Source organism: Sarcophilus harrisii, chromosome 4, assembly GCF_902635505.1.
Source record: "Sarcophilus harrisii chromosome 4, mSarHar1.11, whole genome shotgun sequence".
NCBI classification, from domain to species: domain Eukaryota; kingdom Metazoa; phylum Chordata; class Mammalia; order Dasyuromorphia; family Dasyuridae; genus Sarcophilus; species Sarcophilus harrisii.
Genome location: NC_045429.1, coordinates 40,365,554 through 40,391,355, shown reverse-complemented (window position 1 = coordinate 40,391,355; position 25,802 = coordinate 40,365,554). Strand labels below are relative to the sequence as shown.

The following is a 25,802-nucleotide window of genomic DNA, read 5'->3' as shown; positions in this document are numbered from 1 at the left end:
TGGCTTTTGCAGGTTCATTATAACAAGTTTTTGAGGCAGGGATAATTTTTGCATGTTTTTGTGCTTTTTAAGTAAAAATTGCTGCAAAGGTCTTAAAAAAGGATTACATACCTAGGAAGGCCCTATTTCCGTTGCCACCAAGCTCAAATCAAATCAAATAAGGTCATTCCCTTGAGATTGGGAGCAGCTATCCTGGGTCCAGAAGGGGAAAATCATGGACGCTAACTAATTTACCCCCCCCCCCCTTCTCTATTTTACAGAATAGGAAACTGAGGTCAAGAGAGCAGGATCTCACTGTTCTAAAGGACAGAAGCCAAATTGGAATTCTGGTCCTGTGTCTGTGTCAGTTAAAATAACATTTTTAAAATTTAAACAAAGTGTAGGGCACCGTCCTCGGAGCAAGGTAAACAAACAAACAAAGGCAAAAATTAGACCTTCCTTTCAAGGAACATATTAAAGAAACCTGACTTTCCAGAATTTCAGCCATCTGGTAAGAAAATTCTCATGGTGGCCAGAGAGCTGTTGAAGTAAATCATCTTGGTCAATTCCTGGCTCGGTGCCAGATCAGACAAAGGTGGAACTACTTTGTATTTGAGGGCTTCTACCCAAAGTCATTTATGTTCAAATCCATCTTGTTTTTTAGGAGGAGGTTACCTAAAGCCTTTTCTGTAAACACAGAGAAAAATTACTAGTATTTAAATAATTATTTGTGTTGAGGCAAAGATACTTAAGGCTAATATATGGAGCTAACCTTATAAGGATTTAATTAAATTAACTTCATCATAAATGAGCATCAATATTTTCAGGCCATTTCAATCTACCAACAACTCTGAAGCACTTATTCTGGATGACAGGCCCTGCCTTCAAAGAGCCCACAGCTCTAAGGAAAAAATGGATCCCAAACAATTCTGTTCAACTAGCATTTATAAAGCAACTATTATGCACCTGGTTCTACCAATGGGCTTAGAGCTTTTTTCATGTCTATCCTGTAGAGTCAATAATCATTTAAGGGCACTAGTGCCAGGCACAATGCCATACAAAGAAAGGCCAAAAGGGCCACTATCAATTATCTCGGCCCATAGCCATGTGCAAACAATTTTGTGCAGAGCAACAGAAGGAAGGCACTAGTTTTTAGGGAATATGAAATGTTTATTTCTCCCTCCCTGGTACTTCTTTCCTTACTGGTGGACGTTAAACATCTGTAATACAGCGACTCTGTTCTGGAGGGAAACAGGAAAATCTCCAAATATTATTTAAAGTAAGTCTAACAACCGAGCACTGTATTTGCTTTGGAGGAAGGAGAGAGAACGTATGCGTGTTTATATACACTAACCTTCTGTCAGCTAAGCTGCTAATAGAGCTCTTTTATAGGTCTGAACTACGTACTCTCTCATAAAGAACAGGAGGAAGGGGGTGGGCTTGGGCAGAACCAGCCTGGTGGCACAGAGAGGGAATTGGGGTTAACCAAATCAAAATTCACCAACCTAAGTGAAAGACCAGTTTGTTCCAATGGGGACAGTTAGGATTTGGTTGTCTGATCGAGTGTGATATATTTAGCGGAGCCTCCAGAAGAATGAAGGTCAACTTTGGGGAAAAAAATAATAAATAAAAGCAGCAGAGGCCTGCCAGAGGAGCCCAGGAAAGGAGGCTCACCTGATGGCCAGCCAGGAAAAATTCTATCTGTGCCCCTTGCCTGAACGATAAGATAAGGCTTCCTTTGGCTTTCAAAACTTTCCAAGGCTTCCTCATTCAGAAAAGAGGGCTAATCGGGATGGACCGACACACGGACGGACACGAGATTTACTCGAAAGCTCCCAAAAAGTCAAACACCCAGAAGGGAGGGAGGGAGGATCCCATCCTTCTGGGCTCACTTTTTACCCGCGGCCCCGGGGCTGACCCCTTGGAGGGAAGCCATCTGAGTAGAGGGGTGAGGGGCGGCCCGGAGCTTGGGAGCCCGGAGGCCCAAGTATCCCGACCGAACCCCACTCTCAAAGGCTTCTCTGTGCCCTTAGCCGCAGGGTAGGGAGCTTAATACCGGTTTCCGCCCCCGGCTGTAAATTACCACCTCACTCCCCAGGCTGCAGCTGCAGGCGTGGGGAGCCTCAGGGGGAGGACCCGGGCCGGTCGTGAGCTTGAGGAGAGACTTTGAAAGTTTCTCCACTTCGCGCGGCAGGCCAGCCAGGGTCCGAGATGCATAAGGGAAAAGCCGGATAGAGGTGGGAAGGACCGAGGGAGTAGTGAAAAGGGGATTAAGGGAGTCTTCAGCTGGCCGGAGGAAACCCGGGCGCTGGGGAGAAATGGCCAGAAAGGAGATGGGGAAACCAAGTAGGAGAAACCAGGCGAGAAGTTCAAGAGCCAAAGGATTACTCTCCGTCTGAGGGCTGGGGGAGATGGAAAGGGGAGGGAGGGATTTCTAGCCCTTCAAACTCTTCATCCAGTGCTGAGCTCGCCCAAGTGACTCCCCTCCCCGCTTAGTCCGAAGGATCCTGGGGCGGGAGGGCCACGCTCTCCCTCGGTCCCCTCCCCATCCCACCCCGCGCCCCTAAGCCCGGGGCTCCGCCGAGCGCCACTGACCTGTTGCTGGCTCTCCAGGAGTTGCTTTTAGGAGGGAATCTCACGGGCAAGTCCATCGCGTCCGGCCGGCTGGGCAGCGGGCGGCAGTACTGAGACATGGGGGGCTGGAGGTAAAGGTAGGGGAGGAGGAGGAACTACAGGAAGAGGAAGGCACACCCGGGTTTAAGCGGGCTATTAACCCAGCAGGTGTCACGTGAAGGCCCCTCCAGCGAAGGAGAAAGCCTGAGGCAGCACCTCTTTCTCCTGCTCTCCCCGCCGCTCCCCGGGTCTCTGCGGGGGGTGAAACCTAGCTTAGGACTGTCGGACTTGGAGGAGGAGAGGAGAGGGGAAGGACGGAAAGGGGTGAGCAGGGGCAGAGATGGGCGGGACGTCTGTCCAGCAGCTTTCCAAAGTTTCTCTGGAAGTGAAGTTTCGCAAAAGCGCTTTGGGACTTTGGAAAAGTGCCTGGGCTGTCTTCAGTCTCGGTGAGTACGTCTAGTCCTGGCCCGCCCAGTCCATGAGCAGTTTACGCTCCTGATTTCTAGCCCCCGCCCCAGGATTCACCCTGACACCCTAGTTGGGAGGGCCATTACCCTCAGGAACAGTTTCAAATCACCGGATCTCGTCCCTAGAGGGGCACAATCCGAACAAACTAGAGCGATTTCCTTTATCTCAGAGGGACTAGAATATCTTCCTGAGAAAAGACTAACACGTTCCTCCCCCGATTATTCCTTCTTCCAAATAGTCGGAAGTGGAAAGAATCCTAGGCAAAGAGATCTAGAGATCTAGAGGATCGAGATTCAAATTCTACCCTCTCCACTTGTGTGCCTGTGATAAAGCACTGAGCCCACTCGCTCTTCTGTAAAGTGAGGGGTTACTGGATGGGAGATGACACACACTCACCTTCATCCTCCCACACTACTAAGAGCAGGCAAAATCAGATTAAAATGTAACGGGGAAATAGTAAACTAACTAAATAAAAATGCAATGCAATGGATAAAATGCGTGGTTTTCTAAGTAAATATCTAGCCTGCTTTTAACTTGAGTTTAGCACCACTTCACTTTTCAAAGTGTAAGGAAACTTATCACTATTTTAATCTGACAGGTTGTGATGATTTGGGTCTCTAAGGAAGCATGAAGAGAATTTGGGGATAGATTGTTGAGGTCAGGAACAAGAGCTATTCAATCATTTATTTATTATTCACTCAGTTATTTTCAATCTTATCCAACTCTTTCTGACCCCATTTAGGGTATTCTTGTCAAAAATAATGGAGTTGTTTGCCATTTCCTTTTCCAGCTCATTTGACAGATGAAGAAATTGAGGTAGAGTTAAGTGACTTGCCCCATGTCACACAGTAAGTGTCTGAAGTCGAATTTGAATTCAGGATGAGGAGTCCTCTTCACTACAGTCTCAGCACTCTATGCACTGTGAACCCTGAAACTGTCCTCCTTGACTTTTGAGGTGAGTCCTAAAACTCTCCTCTGACAAGGACCCTCCTTGGGGCAGTTAAGTGGTTTCATTAAGATTAGCCCAGGACCACTCTCTACTTAGCTGGAACTTAAGTAGTTTTATTCAGCTGGACTTCTGGACCTGATATAACTTCAGTGGTCTCATTCAACTGGAAATCTAGGCCTGGGGGCAGTGACAACATTGAAGGAATCTCATTCAATAGAAACCCCAGTCTCAGATTTCCTATAAAAGACAGTTTTAAATTCCAAATCCTTGCAGAAGTCCAAAGTAGGAATTATGCTTTGCCAAGGGACTTCTCCTCTTGGCACAGCTACCTATCAGGACTCTTGCCCACTGTGAAGGGACCTTCTTCTCTGCGATAACCTCTTGTTATTTCTCTGCCAGGACCTCTTGCAACTGAGGAATCTCCGTCTTCCTAGCAAAGCTGGCTTCTCAGCCAATAATAAACTTCCCTTTTGGAGACCTGTGTCTCCAATCAAAGAGGGGATTTCCACAATTCTGCACGGCCACTAACCCAATCAGCATCTCTTAGCTGTTCTTATTTATTATTAATATTTAATAAGTGGTCATCTGTCTCTTCTGAAAACCTCTAGTGAAGAGGAAGTCATCAACAATTGTAGGTAATCAGCCCTCTCTTTTAAGTAGTTCTGAGTTTAAATCCCTCTTCAAATACTTAGTAGGTGTGTGACTCTGAACAAGTCATTTAACCTTTATCTCCTTCAGAATAATAGCACTCCACTGGCTGGTTAGGGGATAAAATGAGGTATCTGTAAAGTCCTCTGCAAATATTAAATTGTTAAATAAATGATAACTATTATTCTTCTAATTGGCAGAACCACAGAATTTCCCCAGAAGGAAATGGCAAAGTACTCTAGTATCTTTGCCAAGAAAACTCCAAATGAGATCTTGAAGAATTGGACACAACTGAGAAATGATAAAACAAAACAATTACTGATGACTTCCTCTTCACTAGGAGACTTCAGATAAAGGTGGATTGACCACATCTCTAGTCAATCAAAATTTGTTAAGTGCCTACTATGCACCAGGGACCATGTTGAAGGCATATTCTTGTTCAGATTTGTGTTGGAATAAAGAGCCTTTAAGGTCTCTTTCTACTCAATTTTTGTAAATTTACATGTGTAATGTTAAATGGCAGTCCCCAGATGAGATGGTCTTCCTTAACATATTGTAAAAGTCAGGCTTGAGCACACAGAATGTTGCCTTTATAGAAGGCAAATGAACCCCTGTTACACAATTAGAGTCAAACAGCATGGAAAGTTATGACTGTTCTCAATAGTAAAAAGTTCAAAGGTTTCTGGTCATTTAACCCAAGTCTCGGTTTCTTATCTGTAAAATGTTGGAGCTGTATGAAATGATCTCTAAAGTCTCTCATCAAACCACTAAATCTTGTGATTTAGAAACAAGTTTATTCAGGCTTGATGTGGGAGAAAAAAACTTCCTAATAATTAGAACTATTCAAAAGTAAAATGGAGCAGCTAGGTGGTACAGTGGCTAGTGTTGGGCCCAGAATCAAGAAGATTCATCTGTTTAAGTTTAAATCCAACCTCAAACATTTACCACACTTATCAACTTTGTGATACTGGATAAGTTACTTAATACTGTTTGCCTCAGTTTCCTTCTCTGTAAAATGAGCAGGAGAAGACAAAGGAGCTTGGATTACAATCAAGAATCAACTACCCAGTAAAACTGAGCACAGTCTTTCAGGGGAAGAGATGGATTTTCAATGAAGTAGGGGACTTTCAGTCATTTCTAATCTAAACAGAAAATTTGGTCTCCAAATACAAGATTCAAGAGAAGCATTAAAAAATTAAACAGGAAAGAAAAACATATATATACCATGTTGTTTAAAGACTAAACTGTTTACCTCCTTACTTGGGAGGCCTTTCCCCTATGAGAGGCCTTTCCTGATCCTTCCAGTTGTTAATTTCTAACCCCTTTCCCTCAATCTCATCCTTTCCATTGCCTAAAATGACTATATTTATTCAGTTTTTCTTTACCTGAGTATAGAGCAAATACATAGTACAGGCAATGGAGTGCCAGGCCTGAAGTCAGGAATAGCTGACTTCAAATTCAGCCTCGGATATTTTACTAGGTATTTACCTTATTTGCCTCAGTTTCTTCACCTGTAAAATGAGCTGGAGAGGGAAATGGCAAACTACTTCAGTATCTCTGCCCAGAAAGCCGCAAATAGAGTTCAAAGAGCCAGATATGAGTGAAATGACTGAACAACAACAACCTGAGTACATGCCATTTGCCCCAGGAATAATAATAACAGCAACATTTATAGAGAACCTTAAAATTTTAAAAATGTTTTCCGTATGTTAGCTTATTACAGCCTCACAAGAACCCTGTAAGGTAGTTGCTAATATTTCTGTTTTACCGATGGAAAACAAGAGATAAATCAATGGTTCTCAAACTTTTGTTCTCAGTGTCTTTATACTTTTAAAATTAAATTAAGCATATGTTCAAAGGGTTTTTGTTTGTGGGGCATATATTTACCACATTCAAAAGAAAAGCTAATTTTGAATCTGTAGACCTTCTAAAAGGTTTCATAGACCACAGGATTCTGTGGACCATACTGTGAGAACCACTGTATTAAATGACTTGTGACAGAGGTTAATAAGCATCTATGTCAGGATTTGAACTCAGGTTTTCATGCTTCTAACTCCTAACTCTCCCTACTGAACCACTATTCTCAGTAGAATGGAACATTTTTGAGGGAAGGGCTATTTCATCTTTGTTTTTTCTGTCTTAACTATATATACCCCATCCTCTCCCAAAAAAGGCAAGAAAAATTAAGTGAAAATAATATGTTTTGATCTGTATTCATATTTCATCAGTTCTCTCTCTGCAGGTGGATAGCATTTTTCATCATGAGTCCTTTAGAATTGATTTAGGATCATTGTATTGATTAGAATATTTAAGTCTTTCAGAGTTGATCATTGTTACAGTATTGCTCTTGTAGTATATAACTTTATGTGGGTTCCACTCACTTCACTCATAAATCTTTCAGGATTTTTCCCTGCTCATCACTTTTTATAGTATTCTGTCGCAAATATATCTCATAGATCATAAAGGAGAGAAACGGACCCACATGTGCAAAAATGTTTGCCGCAGCCCTTGTTGTGGTGGCAAGGAACTGGAACCTGAGTAGATGTCCATCAGTTGGACAATGGCTGAATAAGTTGTGGTATATGAGTGTTATGGGGATATTATTGTTCTGTGAGAAATGATCAGCAGGATTTCAGAGAGACCTGGAGAGACTTACATGAACTGATGCTGAGTGAAATGAGCAGAACCAAGAGATCATTATACCCACCAACAAGAAGATTATACAATGATCAGTTCTGAAGGGCGTGGCTCTCTTCAACAATGAGATGATTCAGTCCAGTTCCCATGATCTTATGATGAACAAGAGCCCAGAAAGAGGGCTGCGGGAACTGAGTGTGGACCACAACATACTATTTTCACTTTTTTGTTTTTGTTTGCTTGCATTTTGTTTTCTTTCTTATTTTTCTCTTTTTGATCTGATATTTCTTGTGCAGCATGATAATTGTGAAAAAATATGTAGAAGAATTGTACGTGTTCAATAAATATATTGAATTATTTGCCATGTAGGGGAGGGGATGGGGGAAAAGGAAGGAAAAAAATTGGAACACAAGGTTATTCAAGGGTGAATGTTGAAAATTATCCATGTATCTGCTTTGAAAATAAAAAGTTAAAATAAAAAACAAATATATCTGATATACACACATATATACATGTATGTGTGTATGTATATATGCATCTATAGCTTTAATAGCTTAAAAACACATTACGACTTTTGGAACACTGTGTATGTATATGTAACTGTATATTATATCTATGTGTGTATATATGCTACATCTGTATGCTATATATTGTATAATACTCTATACTGTATAACATGTATATGTTTATATTTATACCAGACCTATGATTTTTATTGTTAATGTAATGACTAATTGGGAATCCCATCCATCTCATCCTCCACCCTCCTGTTATTGCAGATAAGTCCTTGCTCTACAACCCAGAAAGTTTTCTTGAACATTGAGATTATGTGCTTTGCCCGGGGGTCACAGAGTTAATTTTTTTTAAAATCTTCCTTACTTTGAGATTACCTGTCTCTGAACTGTGCCAAATGGATTCATTGCTATCTGTCACAGAGAAGGGACTTCATAAAAGTCTGTGATTATTAGCTAGTGGAAAATTTGGGAAGAAGACCTTTATCTTTTCATCCTGAACCTAGAGTCCTTTTCTCTATAGATAATGCTTAAGGACATAAGTCTCCAAAAGGCATTTCTTCATTGGAACATTTCATTGATGTCTTCACTAATGACATTATCTTATAAGCTCCCAAGGATCTTCCCTTCAGAACTCCCAATATCAACACTGTGGACACGTCAGGCAAAAATGTCCCTGTCTCTCCTAGGTGCTCACATCAGATAGCACTAGATTTATGAAGTGCCTAGAAAGAGGCCAAGCATCCTTCTCAAGTTCCATTGTTAAAATTTTAATAAACAAGAGCCACTCTTCTACTACTGTTGCTTTTGAGAGGATATAGCAAAGAGGGGAAAAGAGATGGACGAAAGGGGTCCAGAATGTAGGTTGATTTAAATGGAGTTTGGAGAGAATGTAAGACAAGAAGAGGGGGGAAATAATATCAAGTAACAAAAGCTTTTTCCTGTTTCAGAAAAAAACAATTTTTTGGACAAATCCATTAGCTCCAAATGCTGAGACTTCATGAAGTGCCAAAAACACAGCTAAAAAAGATGATAAATTAGAAGACTTTTTAAAATAAGAGATTTTCACAGAATATTTCTTAAAATTGTCCAATATAGAGCAGAAAACTTTGTAGTGAGAAAAAAAAACCTTGCTACCTTGAAGAATTTTGAAGCCTGATCTTTACATCTATACACATTTAAGAACTAAATAGATGCTCAAGGGATATAGAGTTTATATAAGACATAGTTCCTATCCTCATGGAGTTTACAGTCTGAAAGATAAGAACAGTGTGTACATACTAAAGTATATTCATGTAATAAGATAGGGACCCATATATGTAAGGGTCCACCTCTAGGAAAGGAGGGCAGAAGAGACAACTTTAGCCTTTTCTCCTTATACCTTTCTTCAAGGGAGACTTTCATTCTTGCCTGGAGGGGAATCAGGAGTAAACCCGCCACTCTGCTCTCTTCAGAGAGAGGAAGTCCCAAGCTAGAAACTCTCTTAAATAGTATTGATACAGCCTTTACTCCACCATCTTGGCTCCATCTCCCCAAATATTGTTTATCCAAAGGATGTAACTGAGTTCCAACTAACTTAGATTGCTTTGTCACTTCTTGGGGGGAAGGGGTCCCAAATTCTATGTCTAAGCCTTTACCCCTTTCCCACCAAATACAATTCCACAATGAACATACACAAGAAATAGTATAAAAGGGTAAGACTTTCATCATCAATGAGGAGATAATCCAATAGACTTTGAAATGGGAGTTGTATACATTATGGGATTTTATTTTTGGTCTGTTCCTGTGATTTTATCAATATTGTAGAATAAAAAATATTCATTCAGTGAGATTTTGATATCCTTTAAAAATGGATATCTTTACAGTACACTCCGTTGTAATGGGGGAGAAGGAAGACCAGTAAAATCAGTTAAGACAACAACTACAGAGCATGTAACATTCAGCACAAATAGTCTGCCACTTCTCTACTGAGATCCAACATTGTTCTTCTGGAACCAATTTTCATCACTTGAGTTAAGTGAAGTATGTTGTCTTGTACTGCCTTCATTATAATGTTATTAGTTATTGGATACATTGTTCTTCTGGCTCTGTTCTTATTTTTTATCACTTCAAGAGTTTCCATGTTTCCTTTAATTCATCATATTTATATCTCTAAAGATTTTTAGGTAGAAGGGTAGAGAATAAGCATTTATTAAGTATAAAGGCACTACACTAAGTGTTTTACAAATATCTCAATTCATGGAGTGAAGTAGCTAGTTGTCTGTCTATGGAAGATTGCATTGGAAGAGGGAGAGAGAGGATGCTAGAAAATTTATCAGGAAATTATTAACAAGATCCTGGCATATAGTAATGAGGGGCTGTGTTAGAACAGCAAAACCAGAACAGGAAATGGATACAAAGATGTTTCTGAGAAGTAATTAATAAGATTTGGAATAAATTGGAAATGGAAAGAGAAGCAGAGAGAAGAGTCTAAGGTCCCAAATGTGAAAGAGTTTCTTCCTCTCTTCTTCCTTCTTTTCTTTTGTCTCTCCTCTCCCTCCTTCCCTCTCTCCTTTTCCCCTCCCGTTCCTTCCTTCCTTCCTTCTCTCCTTCCTTCCTTCCTTCCTTCCTTCCTTCCTTCCTTCCTTCCTTCTTTCTTTCATTCTTTTCTTCCAGCTGAACAGTCTGCCCAGCAGAGAGCCCCAGAGAGAGCAGAGAGCAAGGGCAGCTGCAAGAAGAAAATGACTTCCAGTACCAGGAGGTGTGAGTTACCCTTTGCCACATGTAAAACTTACATGTGGGAGAATTCTGGGAAGATGGGGAAATAGGTCAGTAAATTTCAAGTTCTCAATTTCCCCCACAATCAGAACAAATTTGCACCTCAGGATAAACATAAACTGGTGAAAAATCAGAAAAACTTGGGGCAGAATAGGGGTCCACCCAGGACAACATGGAAAACTTGAAGAAAGACCCCAGACTGGTGATTAGCCAGTGTGCAGTGTAAACACCTCCAGGCTAGCTCTATAGAAACACCAAGTGGGGACTCCTGGGGGCTAGCTGGATTTAAAGAGAACCTCAGCAGGAACCACAGGAACTTGCACCTCCTTGACAGCTTACGGAGTCTGGGTCTGAGTCCCGAGTCCCAGCAGACTGAGTTGAGTGAACCTGGGCTGATCAGAATCACCAAGCCCATATATGCTGCAGAGATGCAGCCGGGGCAAGAAGGAACCAGCATACTGGGAGTGCAAGAACAGCAAAGCAAGAACACTGCTGGGTGTGGGCACTCATAGGAGAGGAAGCTCTTGGTTTGGGATTCCAGGTTGGGAAGGAGAGCTGAAGTGAAGCTAGAGATAACATCCTCCCCCACACACAAATTAGAGGTAATACTTCCCATTAAAAAGAAATGAGGCAGCAAAGAAGAAAGAACCCCACCACAGAAACTTTCCATGGGAATACAGAAGACAGATTCATCTTTAGAGGAAGACACTGAAATTAAAAAAAAAAAAGCTTCTTCTATTCCAAAGAGTAATGTGAAATGACTCCTTGCCTAGAGAGAATTTGTAGAACTCAAGAAAAATTAAAAATCAAATGAGAGGCATTGAGAAAAAACTCAAAAAGAAAAAGAAAAACCATACAAGAAAAAGAAAAAGAATAGGGAAAAACGTTAACCAACTAGAAGAGGAAATACAGAGTCTTAAAGATGAAAATAACTATTTGAAAATTAAAATTGTGGAAGGGAAAGTCAGTGAAGCTATAAGAGACTAAGAAAGAATATAAAGAATGAAGAAATAGAAAAGAATGTGAAGCATGAGAAAAACAATAGATCTGGAGAATAGATCAAGAAGAGAAAATATAAGAAAAATTGGACTACCTGAAAGCTGTTACCAAAATAAGAACTTTGATACAATATTGTAAGAAATAATCCAAGAAACTTTCCTGGAGTGATAGAATATGTGGAGAAAATAGAAATAGAAAAAAAAAAATGCACCAATCACCATCTTAAAGAGATCCTTTGTGGAAAATACATAGGAACATTATTGCCAAATTTGGAAAACCCTAGATCAGAGAAAATCTTCCAAGAAACAAGAAAAAAAAATTCAAATATCCTGGAGCTACAATTAGAATTGTACAGGACTTAGCAGCAGCCACAATAATAGACCACAGGTCCTGGAATCATATATATATATATATATATTGGCAATCAAAAGAACTGTAGCCAAAAATATCATATCCAGCAAAATTATCTATAATATTGAATAAAAAAAGGATATTCAACAAACTTGCAGATTTTCAGAACTTTCTTTCAACCAAACCCAAACTCAATAGAAAATTTAACACATAAGAGCCAATATCAAAGATCAACTTCAAGTTATTTAACAAGGAAAAATTGTTTATGTTTTTACATGGAAATATATACCATATGTCTAACACCAACAGCAATTGGGTAACTCAAGAGAAAGATTGAGGCAAAGTTAAGGTAAAAATATTAATTATGTTATACAGATGAAGAAGAATAGACATAGAGGCTGGTGGGGAAGAGGGATTGTAGTTTTGAAAACCTACTCATATCAGGAATGGGTTAAATATGCAACACTTTATACATACTATGAAGGGTATAGCACCCTCCAAAATCTGTAAAGAAATAAGGGGAAGAATAGACAGAAAGGGTAAAAAAAGAATAAAGTAAAAAAATAAATGTGCAGCAGAAAACGAAAGAACTATCTATATATGGAAGAAAAGATAGAAACTCAAATATAATTTCTTCTAGATTATATATCCTTTCTTGAACCAGCAATTTATTGTTATATATTTTGAATCATCCCTGGTGTTCTGCTAGACAAATGACAATGTTCTGTTTTGTCTTGCCTTGTTTTGTTTTGTTTTCCTTTTTTCTTTTTCTTTTTTTAATAAAATAAATATAAATTTTAAAAGATGAGGGATATTTTTTAAAAGTTCTGTTTTGTTTTGTTTGGTTTGGTTTGGTCTTCCTTTTCTGTTTTCTTTTTTTATTGTTTTTTAAATAAAATGAATAAAAATTTTAAAAAGAGAAAAAAACCTTACATGTGTGTCCCCCCTACCATTGTATTCTAATTCTGAATCCTTTCTTCCAATGAACACAATGTTCTCCTTTTTTTGTAGGAGAACATGCACCAGATTGGAGGAGGGGAGGACATGTTTTTCACTAACTGTTCTTACATTTTAGTATTTCCCCCACTGAGAATCCTGACTCATTAATTTTGCGGAAGTATATCAACTGGGGGGATCTAATGAGCAATAAGTATTAGAATTAGTCATTTAACCAAGGTGGCCCTAGAACCTAAAGTAGCAGTCACCTTCTGAGGGCCCAATGCATAATTATGAATGCAAGCTGGGGGAATTATATATCAAAGGGGTGATACACATGAAGGCATAGAGAAGGGGTAAAGAATATTGGGTTTGGAGAATAGCTAGGAGATGTAGAATATACAGAGTAGGAAAATTAGACATGTACATAAATAATTGTCAAACAAAATAGAGCATGATTAGCACATGATGGAAGTTGCAGAGTATTACAGGAGTTCAAAAAAAGGGAGTTTCTTTGCAGTTTGAGTACAAAGGGGACAAAGAGTACATTCAAGATGAGTGTCTCAGAACGAAGAGGTAAAATGGATCTGAGCCATGAAAAACTTACTGGTTTTCAGTGGTAAAGTTAGATAATATGAGCAAAACCATAGAGGCAGAAAGCATGGAGCATAGAAAGGGAATTAAGAATAGCCAAATCCAATTACAGCACAGAGAATTTGAAGGATAGCAGAATGAGATAAACTTTGAAATGGCAGGAGCATCCAGATTGCTAAGAGCCCTTAGTTCCATGTGAACATGTTTGGATATTATTTGATAAGCTACTGGGAGACTTTTAAGGCTCAATGAAAAGTAGAGTTAACATTAGCACACCTGTGCGTTAGACAAAATTAAATCTGTAGAGGTTGGACTGGATGAGAGAAGAAGCTATAGGTTGGCTCTGGAGGGAGAGTCAAAAACCAAGAGCAGTTCTCAGCTACTTTTCCACCAAGTTTGGGAGGTGTATAGAAGAGTAGCTTGAAGGGTTAGTAGTATCAAGGGAAGGCTTTTCTTAGAATAGGGGGGTGATGTAGGCAGAAGGGCAGTAATCCATAGAGGGAGAAAGATTTAAAAAGGAGGATGATTGATGCACTGTGGCCAAGGAGTTGACAGGAAGAGATGGTATCAAAGGCAGAGGGGGAAGGTTAACTTTGGAAAGGAGAGTCACCTATTTTTCTCTTCTAAGAGGAAGGGTAAATGTGAGAAGTTTCTGACATATGTGAAAGTAAATTAGAGAGGTCTAGTGGAATGACTTCTATCTGCTCAGGAAAAGAGAAGATAAAGTTATCAGCTCAGAATGGTTAAAAGTGAGGTTAGATATTGAGAACAGAAAGTTTGGAACTGAATTTTTCAGTATCTCCCTCTCAAATCTATTTTTCTTTCTCCAACTTTACCATTTCAGTCAGTGGTGCCATTACTCACCTAATCAATTAACAAGTATTTTAAAAATAAATTTATTAATGTTTTACATTTACAATCTGTGCATCTCAGCACTTCCCCTGCCCCCAACTGAGAAACAACAAAAGAAAAATAAAACCTCCACCATAAGCATGCAAAGTCCAACAAAATAAATTCCCACATTGGCCAAAATGTCTCTGCATTTTATCACCTCTCTGGCATGAAGTGGGTATTGTGATTTATTTTCACTTTTCTGGACTCATGGTTTATTATTACATGGACATGATTTTCTCTATGATGTAACCAGTGTATAAATTATTCACTTAGTTCTGCTTATGTAATTCTTCCTGTTGAATTACTACACATCTTTTAAAATCAAATTTCACATCCTCTACGAAGTCTTGATTCCCATCTCACAAAGAATACCTCTCTTGTGTACTCATATTTAGTCTTTTGTATATATGCTACATACCATTCCCTCCCCTATATAAATTCCAAGAAAGCAGGATATATTTTCTAAATTTTTTTAAAGTTGATTTTCTCTATGATGTATAAATTATTCACTTAATTCTGCTTATGTAATTCTGCATCAGTTCATAGAGGTAGGTATTTCAAATTTTCTTTGAACTTGTCCATTTTTCACTTCAAATGGCACAAAAATATTTCATTACATTCTATTTGTTTAGTGGTTTCCCAAACGGAGGATACTCTCTTAGTTTCCAATTTGGGGCTACTTGAAAGAAATGATGAGTTTGTTGATTTTAGAAAAACACAGGAAAACTTATACAAAATAATAAAGAACAAAATGAGCAGAACCAAGAGAATGCTGTACACAGTAATTGTTATGATTCTTACAAGGCACTAAGACAGTAGAATTGATCTGATCCTACAAGGAGATGTTATGGGCCAGAACTTGAAACAAGGCACTAAGTGGAATTGAGGAGACAATGGTTAAATCTAATTTAGCAATGATTTAATCCTACAACAAATAATGGTTTCCTAGTGATATAATGATTGATGTATACTCAGTGTACAGCATATAAGCAAGAAGCTCTCAGGGCCAGACACAGAAGCCTAGTAGAAGCTCTCAGAGGAAGAGACAGATTCATTCCAATTTCTACCTTTCTGCTGGCTGGAGGCTTTGGATTCAGGGAGAGCTAGAGGCTGAAGCTGGAAGAGACAAAGGACTAGTGGCAAGAGTTCTCGGAACCAAAGAGAGAGATAGGCCTCTAAGAAAGCTAACGGGGCTATTTTGGAAGAAACAATAAAGGATCTGAACTTTCAACAGCTGGCTGCATTTGGGGTGATTATTACACAGAACTGAAACTAAGGCTGCCTCCAGAAGCTCCCCAAAAAACCTGCTCCCAGAGAACGATTACATTTTAGAGAAGAGAATATTACAAGTAATAGCAATATTGCTTTAAGAATAACTGAGCAACTAAGTCATTTTAACTATTATAAATACTCAAATTAACAACAAAGGACATATGAAGGAAGATAATTTTGCATCTAGATTGTTAGAAATTATATAGAATCATTCTATATATATACATCTATATACATATAGACTTTTTCTAATAGTAGCAATGGGGGGAGAAAAAAGGGAAAATTTTACATAATATTATATATTTAAAATGAATAACAAGTGGTACATAATAAGTTTGCAGTTTCATGTCCAATCATCTTTTTAAAAATTCTGCTACATAATGGAAATGTTTGTTTTAGTTCATACATTTTAAAAATAAAAGAAACCAAAATTTTAAAAATAATATATAAGCAAGTAATTTTTTTTTTAAAAAGGGCTACGCTAAGTATTATTTATATATGGAATATTTTCTCTTTCTTTGATCTCTTTGAGGTATATGCCTAGTAGTAATATAGTTGAGTCAAAGGGTATGTATAAGTTTAGTAACTTTGGAAGCAAAATTCCAATTCCATTGCTTTCCAGAATGGCTGAAGTTATTCACAATTCCACCATCAGAATACTTATAGGATTATTTTTGCTATCAACATCTATATAAACTATACAAATATTATTCCCCACTTTGACAGCTGTTGAAAGAGATACAAAACTTAGAAGATACACTCTGCTTTCTTGGAATTTATATAAGGGAGGGAACAGTATGTAGTATATATACAAAAGATTAAATATGAATATACAAGAGAGGTATTCTTTGTGACTTCTTTGTGAGATGGGAATCAAAACTTCCTGGAGGATATGAAATTTTAGTTTAAAGGATGTATAGTAATTCAACAAGAAGAGGACATTCTAGGGCTATTTGTTGGGAGCAAAGCAAAGCAAAGAGGGCAAGAAAATGGGGACCATATCGAGGGGCAGCAAGTAACCCAATATGGCTATTGCATAAAATATGAGAAAAGTAGTATGAAATGACTTTGGAGGAGATATGTTAATCCCCTGTTAGAGAGGAGTTTGAGTGCTGGGGAAATGAGCTTGAGTTTGGCTCTGTAAACAGTGGAGAGTCCTGGAAAGTTTTGAGCAGAGAGGTAACTTGACCAGATTAGACTGGTAAGAACATGAAAAGATGAATGGAGGCAAGAAGATCCATCAGGATGTTGTTGTGACAGTCCAAATGTAAAACAATGAGAGCCCACATTGAAGAAATGATGGCAAGAAGAGAGAAGAGGTCATGGAGGAGGGAGAAATTCTGAGGTGGAATCAATAGGAGCTGGCAACTTCCTGGATGTGGGAAAGCAAAGTTTGGAACATGGGAGACTGGAGTATGTTCCCTCCTCATATCTAGAATTTCTCTTTTCCTTCAAGAAAAATCTCAAATTCTTCCTTCTACAATGAAGCCTTCTTTGACCCACCACATACTAATTCCCTTCCCCACAACTACTAGATAGATATATGTATTTATGTTTGTAGATGTATGTCTGTATTTATATATGTGAAGATATATGCAGATATAAGATATGAAAATGCATGATGAATCATATATGTATAAATATATTTTAATGGGCTCATTTGTTAAAAATCAGATTAAAACTCAAAGATTAGAGAAACTTTGAACTGAAAACTCCAATGGGTCACCTAAATTGACCGCTTTGATTTGATTAACATAAATCATTTCCTTTAAATCTATTCGTCTAAGTGATCACACAAGGAATTAAACCCATGGCAAGAGCTCCCCTGAGCTGTTACCAAGAGAACAGTACCAGTGTTTCCACATTTATCCAGGTCTCTTTTCTGTTCTCATGGGCTCAGCAGATTTTGCAACCACTCCATTTGCCATCATTCTCATTCCCACGATGCCTACTCTTGTGCACTTCTAACAGATTCCTGCAGTCTAATGAGTGATAAAATCCCATCATGGTCCTCCTCTCCCTAACCACAATCCCTCTTTCTCCCCAGAGCTTTAACTACATGGAATAAAAAGGAGTGTTTATCTCAAGGTGTTGAGAGGCAAGGGAGCACGCTGCCCCCCAGCAATAGCAACCTCTGCAAACCTCATCAGTGGTTCTACCCTGTTTTATACCATGGTGAAACTCCAAGGGTTCTGTCACCATAGGGTCCCTTTTGCACCCAGTCAGGTATTCTCTATCCTGCTGGTCCTCTCTGGATTATCACTGGTTTTTCTCTGGGTTATTGCCAATCCTTCTTCCTTTTTTACCCCAAAGGTGAAAAAACAACTTTTATGGCTCTACCCCCCTTCCTTGGAGGTCATATGTGACAACTTTCCCAATATAAATTATTAGACTTATTCTACTTGCACCAGAAGGAAAAATAGAATCAGTGGGCAAAGCAGAGAAGATTTATTTCAGCTCAGTATAGGAAAGAATTCAATAATGAGAATTGTTCAAAAATGGAAAGGGTAGTTTGAATAGTAGTGAGTTCCCTGTCACTGAGAGTTCTCACTGGAAGATTGAATGACTACTTGTTGGAGTTATTTAGATTAGATCACTTCCAATCCAGCTCTATTATATGATCCCAAAATAAAAAAATATGCCTAATATTTATGGACAATTTACTTTATTGGTTAAAAAATACTTTGTACACACTCACTTGAATTTTACAATGATGCAAGCAAAGTTTACATACCTAGAGTAATCTTGAAAGTTAGGTTTGAATCAATGTCTTTTTTTTCCTTTTATGTATTTTGAATTTTTAAAATTTAAATTTAGTTCAATTTTATTTTATTTTAAATTTCAAATCTTCTCTTTCCATTCTTTTCTCCCACTCATTGAGAAGGCAAGAAAAATCCCATTACAAAAGGTGTATTCATACAAAATAAATCTCCATACTAATTATATTCATTCTCCTATATAAGAAAGAGTAAAAAGAACTGAAATAAAGGAAGGAGGAGGAGGAGGAGGAAGAAGAAGAGAAAGAGGAAGAGGGAAAAAGGAGGAGGAAGAGGAGAAAGGAAAGGAGAGAAAAAGGAAGAAGATATGATTCAATTTGCCCTCTGAATCCATACACTCTCTATCTGGAAGTGGATAAATCATTATGAGTCCTTTGGAATCGTGATTTATTATTGTTATATTATTATTAATCAGGATTTTTAAATCTTTCAAGGTTGATTTTCTTTACAACACTGCTGTAATAAATTGTTCTTCTGGTTCCACTCACTTCATTTTGCATCTGTTTATACATGTAGTCCCAGCTTTTTCTGAAATCATTCTTTTCATCATATCTTATAGAACAATTGTATTCTATTACATTCCTCTGTGTATGTGTATGTGTATGTGGGTGTGTGTATTAACTTGTTCAGTCATTGTCCAATTGATGGGGGTCCCCTCAGTTTCCAATTCTTTGCCACCACAAAAATTGCTATAAATATTTTTGTATATTTGGGGCCTTTTCCTCTTTTTTTTATCTCTTTGGAGCATAAACCTAGTAGTGTAGCTGGTGAGTCAAAGTGTATGCATAGGCTAATAGCTTTTTAGTCATAATTCTAAATTGTTTTTCAGAATGATTACATACATTTGAACTACACCAAAAATACATTAGTACACCTCTTTTCCCACAGAGCCTTTAGCATTTGTCATTTTCCTTTTTTTTGTCATCTTAGCCAATCTGATGGGTTTGAGTTTGGTACCTTAAAGTTGGTTTAATTTGAACTTCTCTAGTTAATGATATGGAACATTTTTTCATATAGCTATTGATAGTTTGGATTTCTTCCTCTGAAAATTTCCTATTCTTGTTCTTTGACCACTTGTCAACTGGGGAATAGCTTTTATTCTTCTCAATTTGATTCAGTTCCCTGTATGTTACAAAAGAGACCTTTATCAGAAAAAATTGTTTCTGAGACCATCCCCCTTTCCCAATTTACTGTTTTTTTTTCTCATTTTAGCTGCCTATCTCTTCTAAGTCCAAATGTAGCACTCTTTTCATTATTAAAAACACAGTGAGATTTCAATTCAAAATTCATTTGTTATTGCTAAAATCTCATAATTCATAAGGAATTCTGTTTGAAGACCAGGTATTTGGTCTTCAAAGTCAGGAAAGCATTTATTAAGCTTTTACTGCATTCCAGGTACTGTGGGCCAAGTCCTGGGGATAAAAGTATTAAAACAAAACCACCCTTGTCCTCAAGGAGAGACAATTCAAATGGAATAGTGGAGGACTAGGAAGAACATTTTGTTCTGGGAAGATACAAAGATAGTGACTGGAACAATAGGACAGTGTATTGACATGCTCTTTTCAGAGACATGAGTAATAATTGACGATTTTATTCCAGGGAAAGAGGGTAAATTCAAGGTAACTTCTTGGAGAAGGGATTGGAGCTTAGTCTTTTTATTTATTTATTTGAACTTAGTCTTGAAGGAAATCAGGGAAGCCAGTTAGAAGAGATGAAGGGGGAAAATTGCATTTTGGGGGGATTTGTATAAGAAAAAAAAAACAATGTGATTGCCTGAATCATTACCATATCTTCCTAATTATTGTCTGTTCCTAGATTCATCTGTATTGCATCTAAGCAATAAAACACTACTCAACTTGGCATTTAAAGTCTTTCATAATCTGCTCCAATCTATCTTTCTAGATCCATTTCTCATTACTTCCTGTCCTTTACTCTTTCTTCCAGCCAAAATGACCTGCTTACTTACTATTCCAGGATTCCAGAATTGGAACCGAGTTCAAATTCTCCTTTAGACACTTCCTGGCTATGTGACCCTAAACCCTTCACTTACCTCTATCTTTCAGTTACTTTACCTATAAAGATGAAGAGATTGGATTCAATGGCTTCTTTTCCACCTCTAATCTGGGATTCTAGGATTCTCTTCTCCCTACTTTAAGATTAAGAATGCCTTCTTTCTCATCTCCATTTAGAATCCTTGGCTTCCCTTGGGGCTAATTTCAGGCACATGTTATTTCCTCAGTCCTGTTTTTGCTCTTAGTCCTTTAGGGCTTTCTCAGTTTTTAAATTATGTTGTATTTATTTAGTAGGGGGAAAGAATGTTAGACTTGGAGTCAGAAAACCTGACTTCAAATTTCACTTCCACCACTTGCTACCTGAGTGATCTTGGACAAGTCACTTACACTCTGAGTTTCATATCCCCATATGTAAAATGAGGGGTCGAAGTGGACAATTTCCAAGGTCTCTGAGCTCGAAATAGAGAGTGTATCTTACACCAGGCACTGTGTGAAGGGTTTAACAATATCTCATTTGATCCTCACAGCCCCAGCTTTTAGGTGCTATTATGATTCCCATTTTATAGCTGAGGAAACTGAGACTGACAAAGGCTGACTTGCCCATCGTCATACAGTGACTGTAGCAAAATGCAAGCAAGCTCCTTGAGGGGAGGAAGAACTACTTAGTCTTTATCTAGTTTTCACCCCAGTGCCTAGCCCAGCACCTAGCATTTAGAAAGTACTTAATTATTGTTTGTAGAATTAAATGTAACAGTAAGATCTTGCTTTATTTTAAACCTGAAATATGCTTAATATTTTTATTTTTGTTTTGCATGTGTTTTTTTTCCAAGAGAAAAGTATGTCATAAAAGCAATTTCCTTCCAGGATAATTGCACCATTATTATCCACTGTGTCATAATAATGGTCTCGGTTTTCAGCAATTTGGCTTGAAGACACCCAAGGGGCTGGCCAAATGCACCCAAGTTAGTTAATACTGAGGAAGTTAATGGAGAGACCCTGCAACTAGGTTGCTTTCATTAGCTGAACTTTGAAACATCTATTTCAATTCAACTCAACAAATATTTGTTATGTGGCTGTAGTCCCAAAGGGTTTCCAACATGTGTGGCTTACATAAGCCAGCAGATCATTAGTGTAGACAATGCAATTCTGCTGTTTTTCCATACTCGAGCAAATTCAATTCAAACGACCACTCATTATGTGGTGATTGTGAGCTAGGATAGAGATGAAAAAAACAAACAGTTTCTGTCCTCAAGAAACTTACCTTCTACTGGAAATAGGTGGTGCAGTGGCTAGAGTCCAGAGTCTGGAGTCAGGAAGACCTTAAATTCAGCCTCAGACACTGTGTTATCCTTTGTTGCCTCAGTTTCCTCATCCATCAAATGGGGATGAAAATAATATCTACTTACCAGGGTTGTGATGAACACCAAGGAGATAAGTATAAGGCACTCAGTACATTGTGTGACATATTGTAAGCAAGTAAGTAAGTAATCTATGTAGGTAAATGTTAGTTATAATTATTCCATGGTATTGATGGTAATAGGCTATGGTGGCAGTGTAGGTGATTTAGTAAGAGATATGGTAGAAAAACACAGTTGTTGATAGAGAGAAAAAAGGTATTTCATTAATGAGCCCATTATTTGATTCCATATTTTAAACTTAAACATTAAAGATAATTTTAACAGGTAGCATTTCCTAGTTTCCACCATCCTCTCCTTCTACTTGTCTTGTATCTATTTGTTTCTCTCTTTCTCTCTCCTATCTCTCTTACTTTTTCTTGCTCTCTCTCTCTCTTCCTGACTTTCTCTATATTTCTCTCTTTCCATTATTTATCATCTCTCTATCCATCCATCCATTTGTTTATCTGTCGAATGCCCAAATGCGGCTGCTTCCCCCCAAAAAAAATCCCCATCACTTTAATATTTCTTTTATCTACTCATTATTGTATTGATATGATAAGAGCAAAAAAAGGCTTCTATTCTTGTTAAGAATAAAGAACATGGTATAAATGTAAAAGTAACTCCACCTTAAATGAGAGATGGAATGATGTAGCCCAATGGTTCTCAGACTTTTGATTAGGATCTCTTTACATTCTTTAAAATTATTGAGAATCCCCCAAAGCTTTTGCTTATAGGAGTGATTATCTATTTATATTAATCATATTAGAAATTAAAACATCATTATTAAAAACAGTTGTGACATCACAGATCTTCAGAAGGCTCTTGGGGGCTCCCAGAAGTTCCTGGACCACACTGAGAAGCACTGGTGTAATGGGAACTTTCTGGCCTTAAAAATGGGAAAAACCTAGGTCAAGTCATCTCTCTTTATACTTACTAGCTGTGTGACTATGGGTAAATCACTTGACATCCCAGAGGTAACTAAAGAATATGACTACTTTTTAAGGATTAGCAGCTAATTTCCCTACTGGTGAGTTTCCCTCCTGGGAGTGACCCAAGCCAATGTAATCTCAGGTCTAAAGCCAAAACAAAAAACTCCCAAACAAAATATTTTCAGCTGATAGCTGAGCCCTCTTGTTATTAAATACTTACAAAAAAGAAAAATAATTGGAAAATTAAAAGGGGAATTCCTTCTACCACCTTCTCTAGATGGCCTTCCTCAATTTGGCAAAGGGGAGTTTCAGATTCAAAACCAAACTTCATTCAAGTAGTACACTTCCTCTTTGTACTATGAATGAAGCTGAAAAATCACAGAGCATTTGGTAATTTTAAGTAGGTTTATTTCTGAGGACTATTTACTTAGAACTACTAGGAGATAAAGCCACCTAATACACTCTCCCTCCCATTTTATAGATGAAGAAACTGAGATTCAGAGTAGCCAAGAGTGCCATGGATAGGAAACAGAAAAGCCAGGATTTGAAGCTGTGTCTTCTGACTTCAAATCCACCTTGTACCACACTGTTTCTCATTGGTCGTTTGTTTGAGTGACTTCCAAAGAATGAGTGACAGATGTTCTAGTTCCGTGCTCCATTAGAGTTACTTCTCATAGCACGGCGGTGTATTATCTAAGCATCATTAAGCTTGCATTAGAACTTTACAGCTTAGATATGAGTCCCTTCCTCCCAAAAACCCAGCCTGAAGTAAAAGCTCCTTTTACCACATCCTTGGGACAAATCTGTCAGGATGAAATATTCCGTTCAAGTGAACAAATATTATGTGTCAAGCGCTGAGCTGTAGATACAAAGCTAAATAAAAATAAAAAACAAAGCAATCTATGATCCTAAGGAATTTATAAAATTTGACTGGCCATTTCCAAACTCTGCAGGACAACTTTCTGCATATTCAGGTCTCAAGCACCTAAATCCTTGTATCGCTTGGAGAAAGTGCCATGTTCCATGACCCTTAATAATGAAGGAACAAATGAATGATAAAGCATTTATAAGGGGAAAAGGAAATAAGCATTTATTAAATGCTTACTGTGTGTCAGGCAGAAACTGTTGTCAGTACTTGATGGAGTCAACAAATATTTATTAATCACTACTGTGTGTCTGGCATTGCAAAGCACTAGGGAATATAAAGAAAGGTACAATAATCTCTTTCTTCAAGGAGCTTACAATCTAATGGTGGAAGACAACACATAAACAGAAGCTGGAAGGGGAGAGAAGCAGGGGAATGAAATCTTCCAGTTAGCTTAGGACATGACCTAAGGAGGTATGAATTGCAAGTTGAATTCATCTTGCAGGATGATGAGTCTCTGGAGATCATGAAGCCAGGGAGAGTTTCTTTTAATCCTCACAACAACCCAGAGAAGTAGGTGCTATTATTATTATTCCCATTGTGCAGTTAAAGAAACTGAGGTAAATTGAGATTAAGCAAATTGCTCAGACCAAATAGTTGATATATGTCTGAGGTTGGATTTGAAGTCAAGTCTCCTAGATACAGTCCTCACTAGCACTTCTTGTTTGTTAGACTTTGTACAAGTGCTAGAAATATAAATATAAAAGAGGAATAGACCCTGCCCTTAAGTATCTTACCTTCTAATGGGGAGAGACAACACATGTGTACTAATGAGTGTTTAACAATCAGATCTCCATCCCTATCCCCCCCAAAAGTTCTCATGATACAACTTTTAAGTTTAATCTGTGATGTTAACATTTTTTCCATCACTTTTTAAGCAATCAATAAAATAATAAATAAATCAAGCTCTGACTTATAGTTTGTTGATTTCCAAGATACAAATATTCACATTGAAAATTTTACATTCAGCTCATGTCTTAGCTACCTGGAAGGACATCCTTGCAAACAGAGAGTGAGACATAGAGAAGGGTGAAGTTACAGGGATGGTACACTTAAATATTAGTGGGATTGTGCTTTGTAACAAGGGAATTCACATTACACAGTAAGGATAATCTCATTCTATCAGTTATAAGGTTGAAAGTAGAACTTCATCCAGCTTACAACTAGGAAAACTAAAAAGAGAGGGGTATAATTTACTATGAGGAAATTTATTAAAGCTTACAGATGAAACTTTAAAAATGGAGATTGACATGATTAATTATTGTGTGATTTCTCCCTCTTCTTCCCCTCAAATAACTCCAACATGACTCAGGTTTATCAAATTTCCACTGCATGAAAAACATTTTTCATTTTGCAGCAGGATAATAGTGCCATTACCACTCTTTATTAATTAGGAAATCAAATAACATACCTCCTTTTCAAACAATTAGTCACCGGAAAATTAAGCATAAAATGAAGAGTACTTATCAGTTTTGCAGTTCTAGTCTTCATGCAATATTATCTGCTTTGGAATATGAAACTTTAGAATGATTAAAATGTGTGGGCTGTAATATTAGCCCATGGTATGTCCTATGACCTATCACAAAAACAAAAAACACCACATTATTCAGCTAGGTTAAAATATTGCACTGATTTAGTTCATAAAACTGTGCCAACAGAGAAATTATGAAGATGTCACATGTTTTAAAGCATTTTAATGTTTTATTACCAGTGGAAGGTTAAATTAATTCAGAGGCAGGAGAATGGGGTGGGGTGAGAGTGTCAGGGGATCAGGAAAAGGGCATAAAATGACATGAAGAAAGTGGGAGTTCTCCAAAATAGCCTTAAAAGTCACATATAAGAATGGGTACATTATAATTTTAAAGAAGTATTTGTTGTTCATGACAAATAAGGAAATATGTTTAAAAGGATTGTATATATTCATCCTATGTTGAATTGCTTGCTGTCTGGGGGAATGGGAAACTAAGGGAGAGAGGAAGAAAAATTTGGAACACAAAGTCTTACAAAAATGGTTGTTGAAAACCATCTTTACATGTATTTGGAAAAAGAAAGCACTAATGAGGAAAAATAGAAGTATTTGTTGTCAATTTTGTTACTATAAAGGAATATGAATAAATTTTACAAATTCATGAACATATAATGCTATTTTAAAA

The 25,802-nt window shown here is 37.8% G+C and overlaps 1 protein-coding gene across 1 annotated transcript in view; it reads right to left on the bottom strand.

Moving 5' to 3' along the window:
- The window catches only part of MCOLN2 (mucolipin 2), a 76,091-nt gene extending 73,224 nt beyond the window's left edge, over positions 1-2,867 (bottom strand). Inside the window, exon 1 of the mRNA XM_012547603.3 lies at positions 2,575-2,867. Coding sequence (XP_012403057.2) covers positions 2,575-2,672 — 98 coding nt within the window. The 5' untranslated portion in view covers positions 2,673-2,867. The remainder of the gene's footprint in view (positions 1-2,574) is intronic.
- Between the last annotated feature and the right edge of the window lie 22,935 nt (positions 2,868-25,802).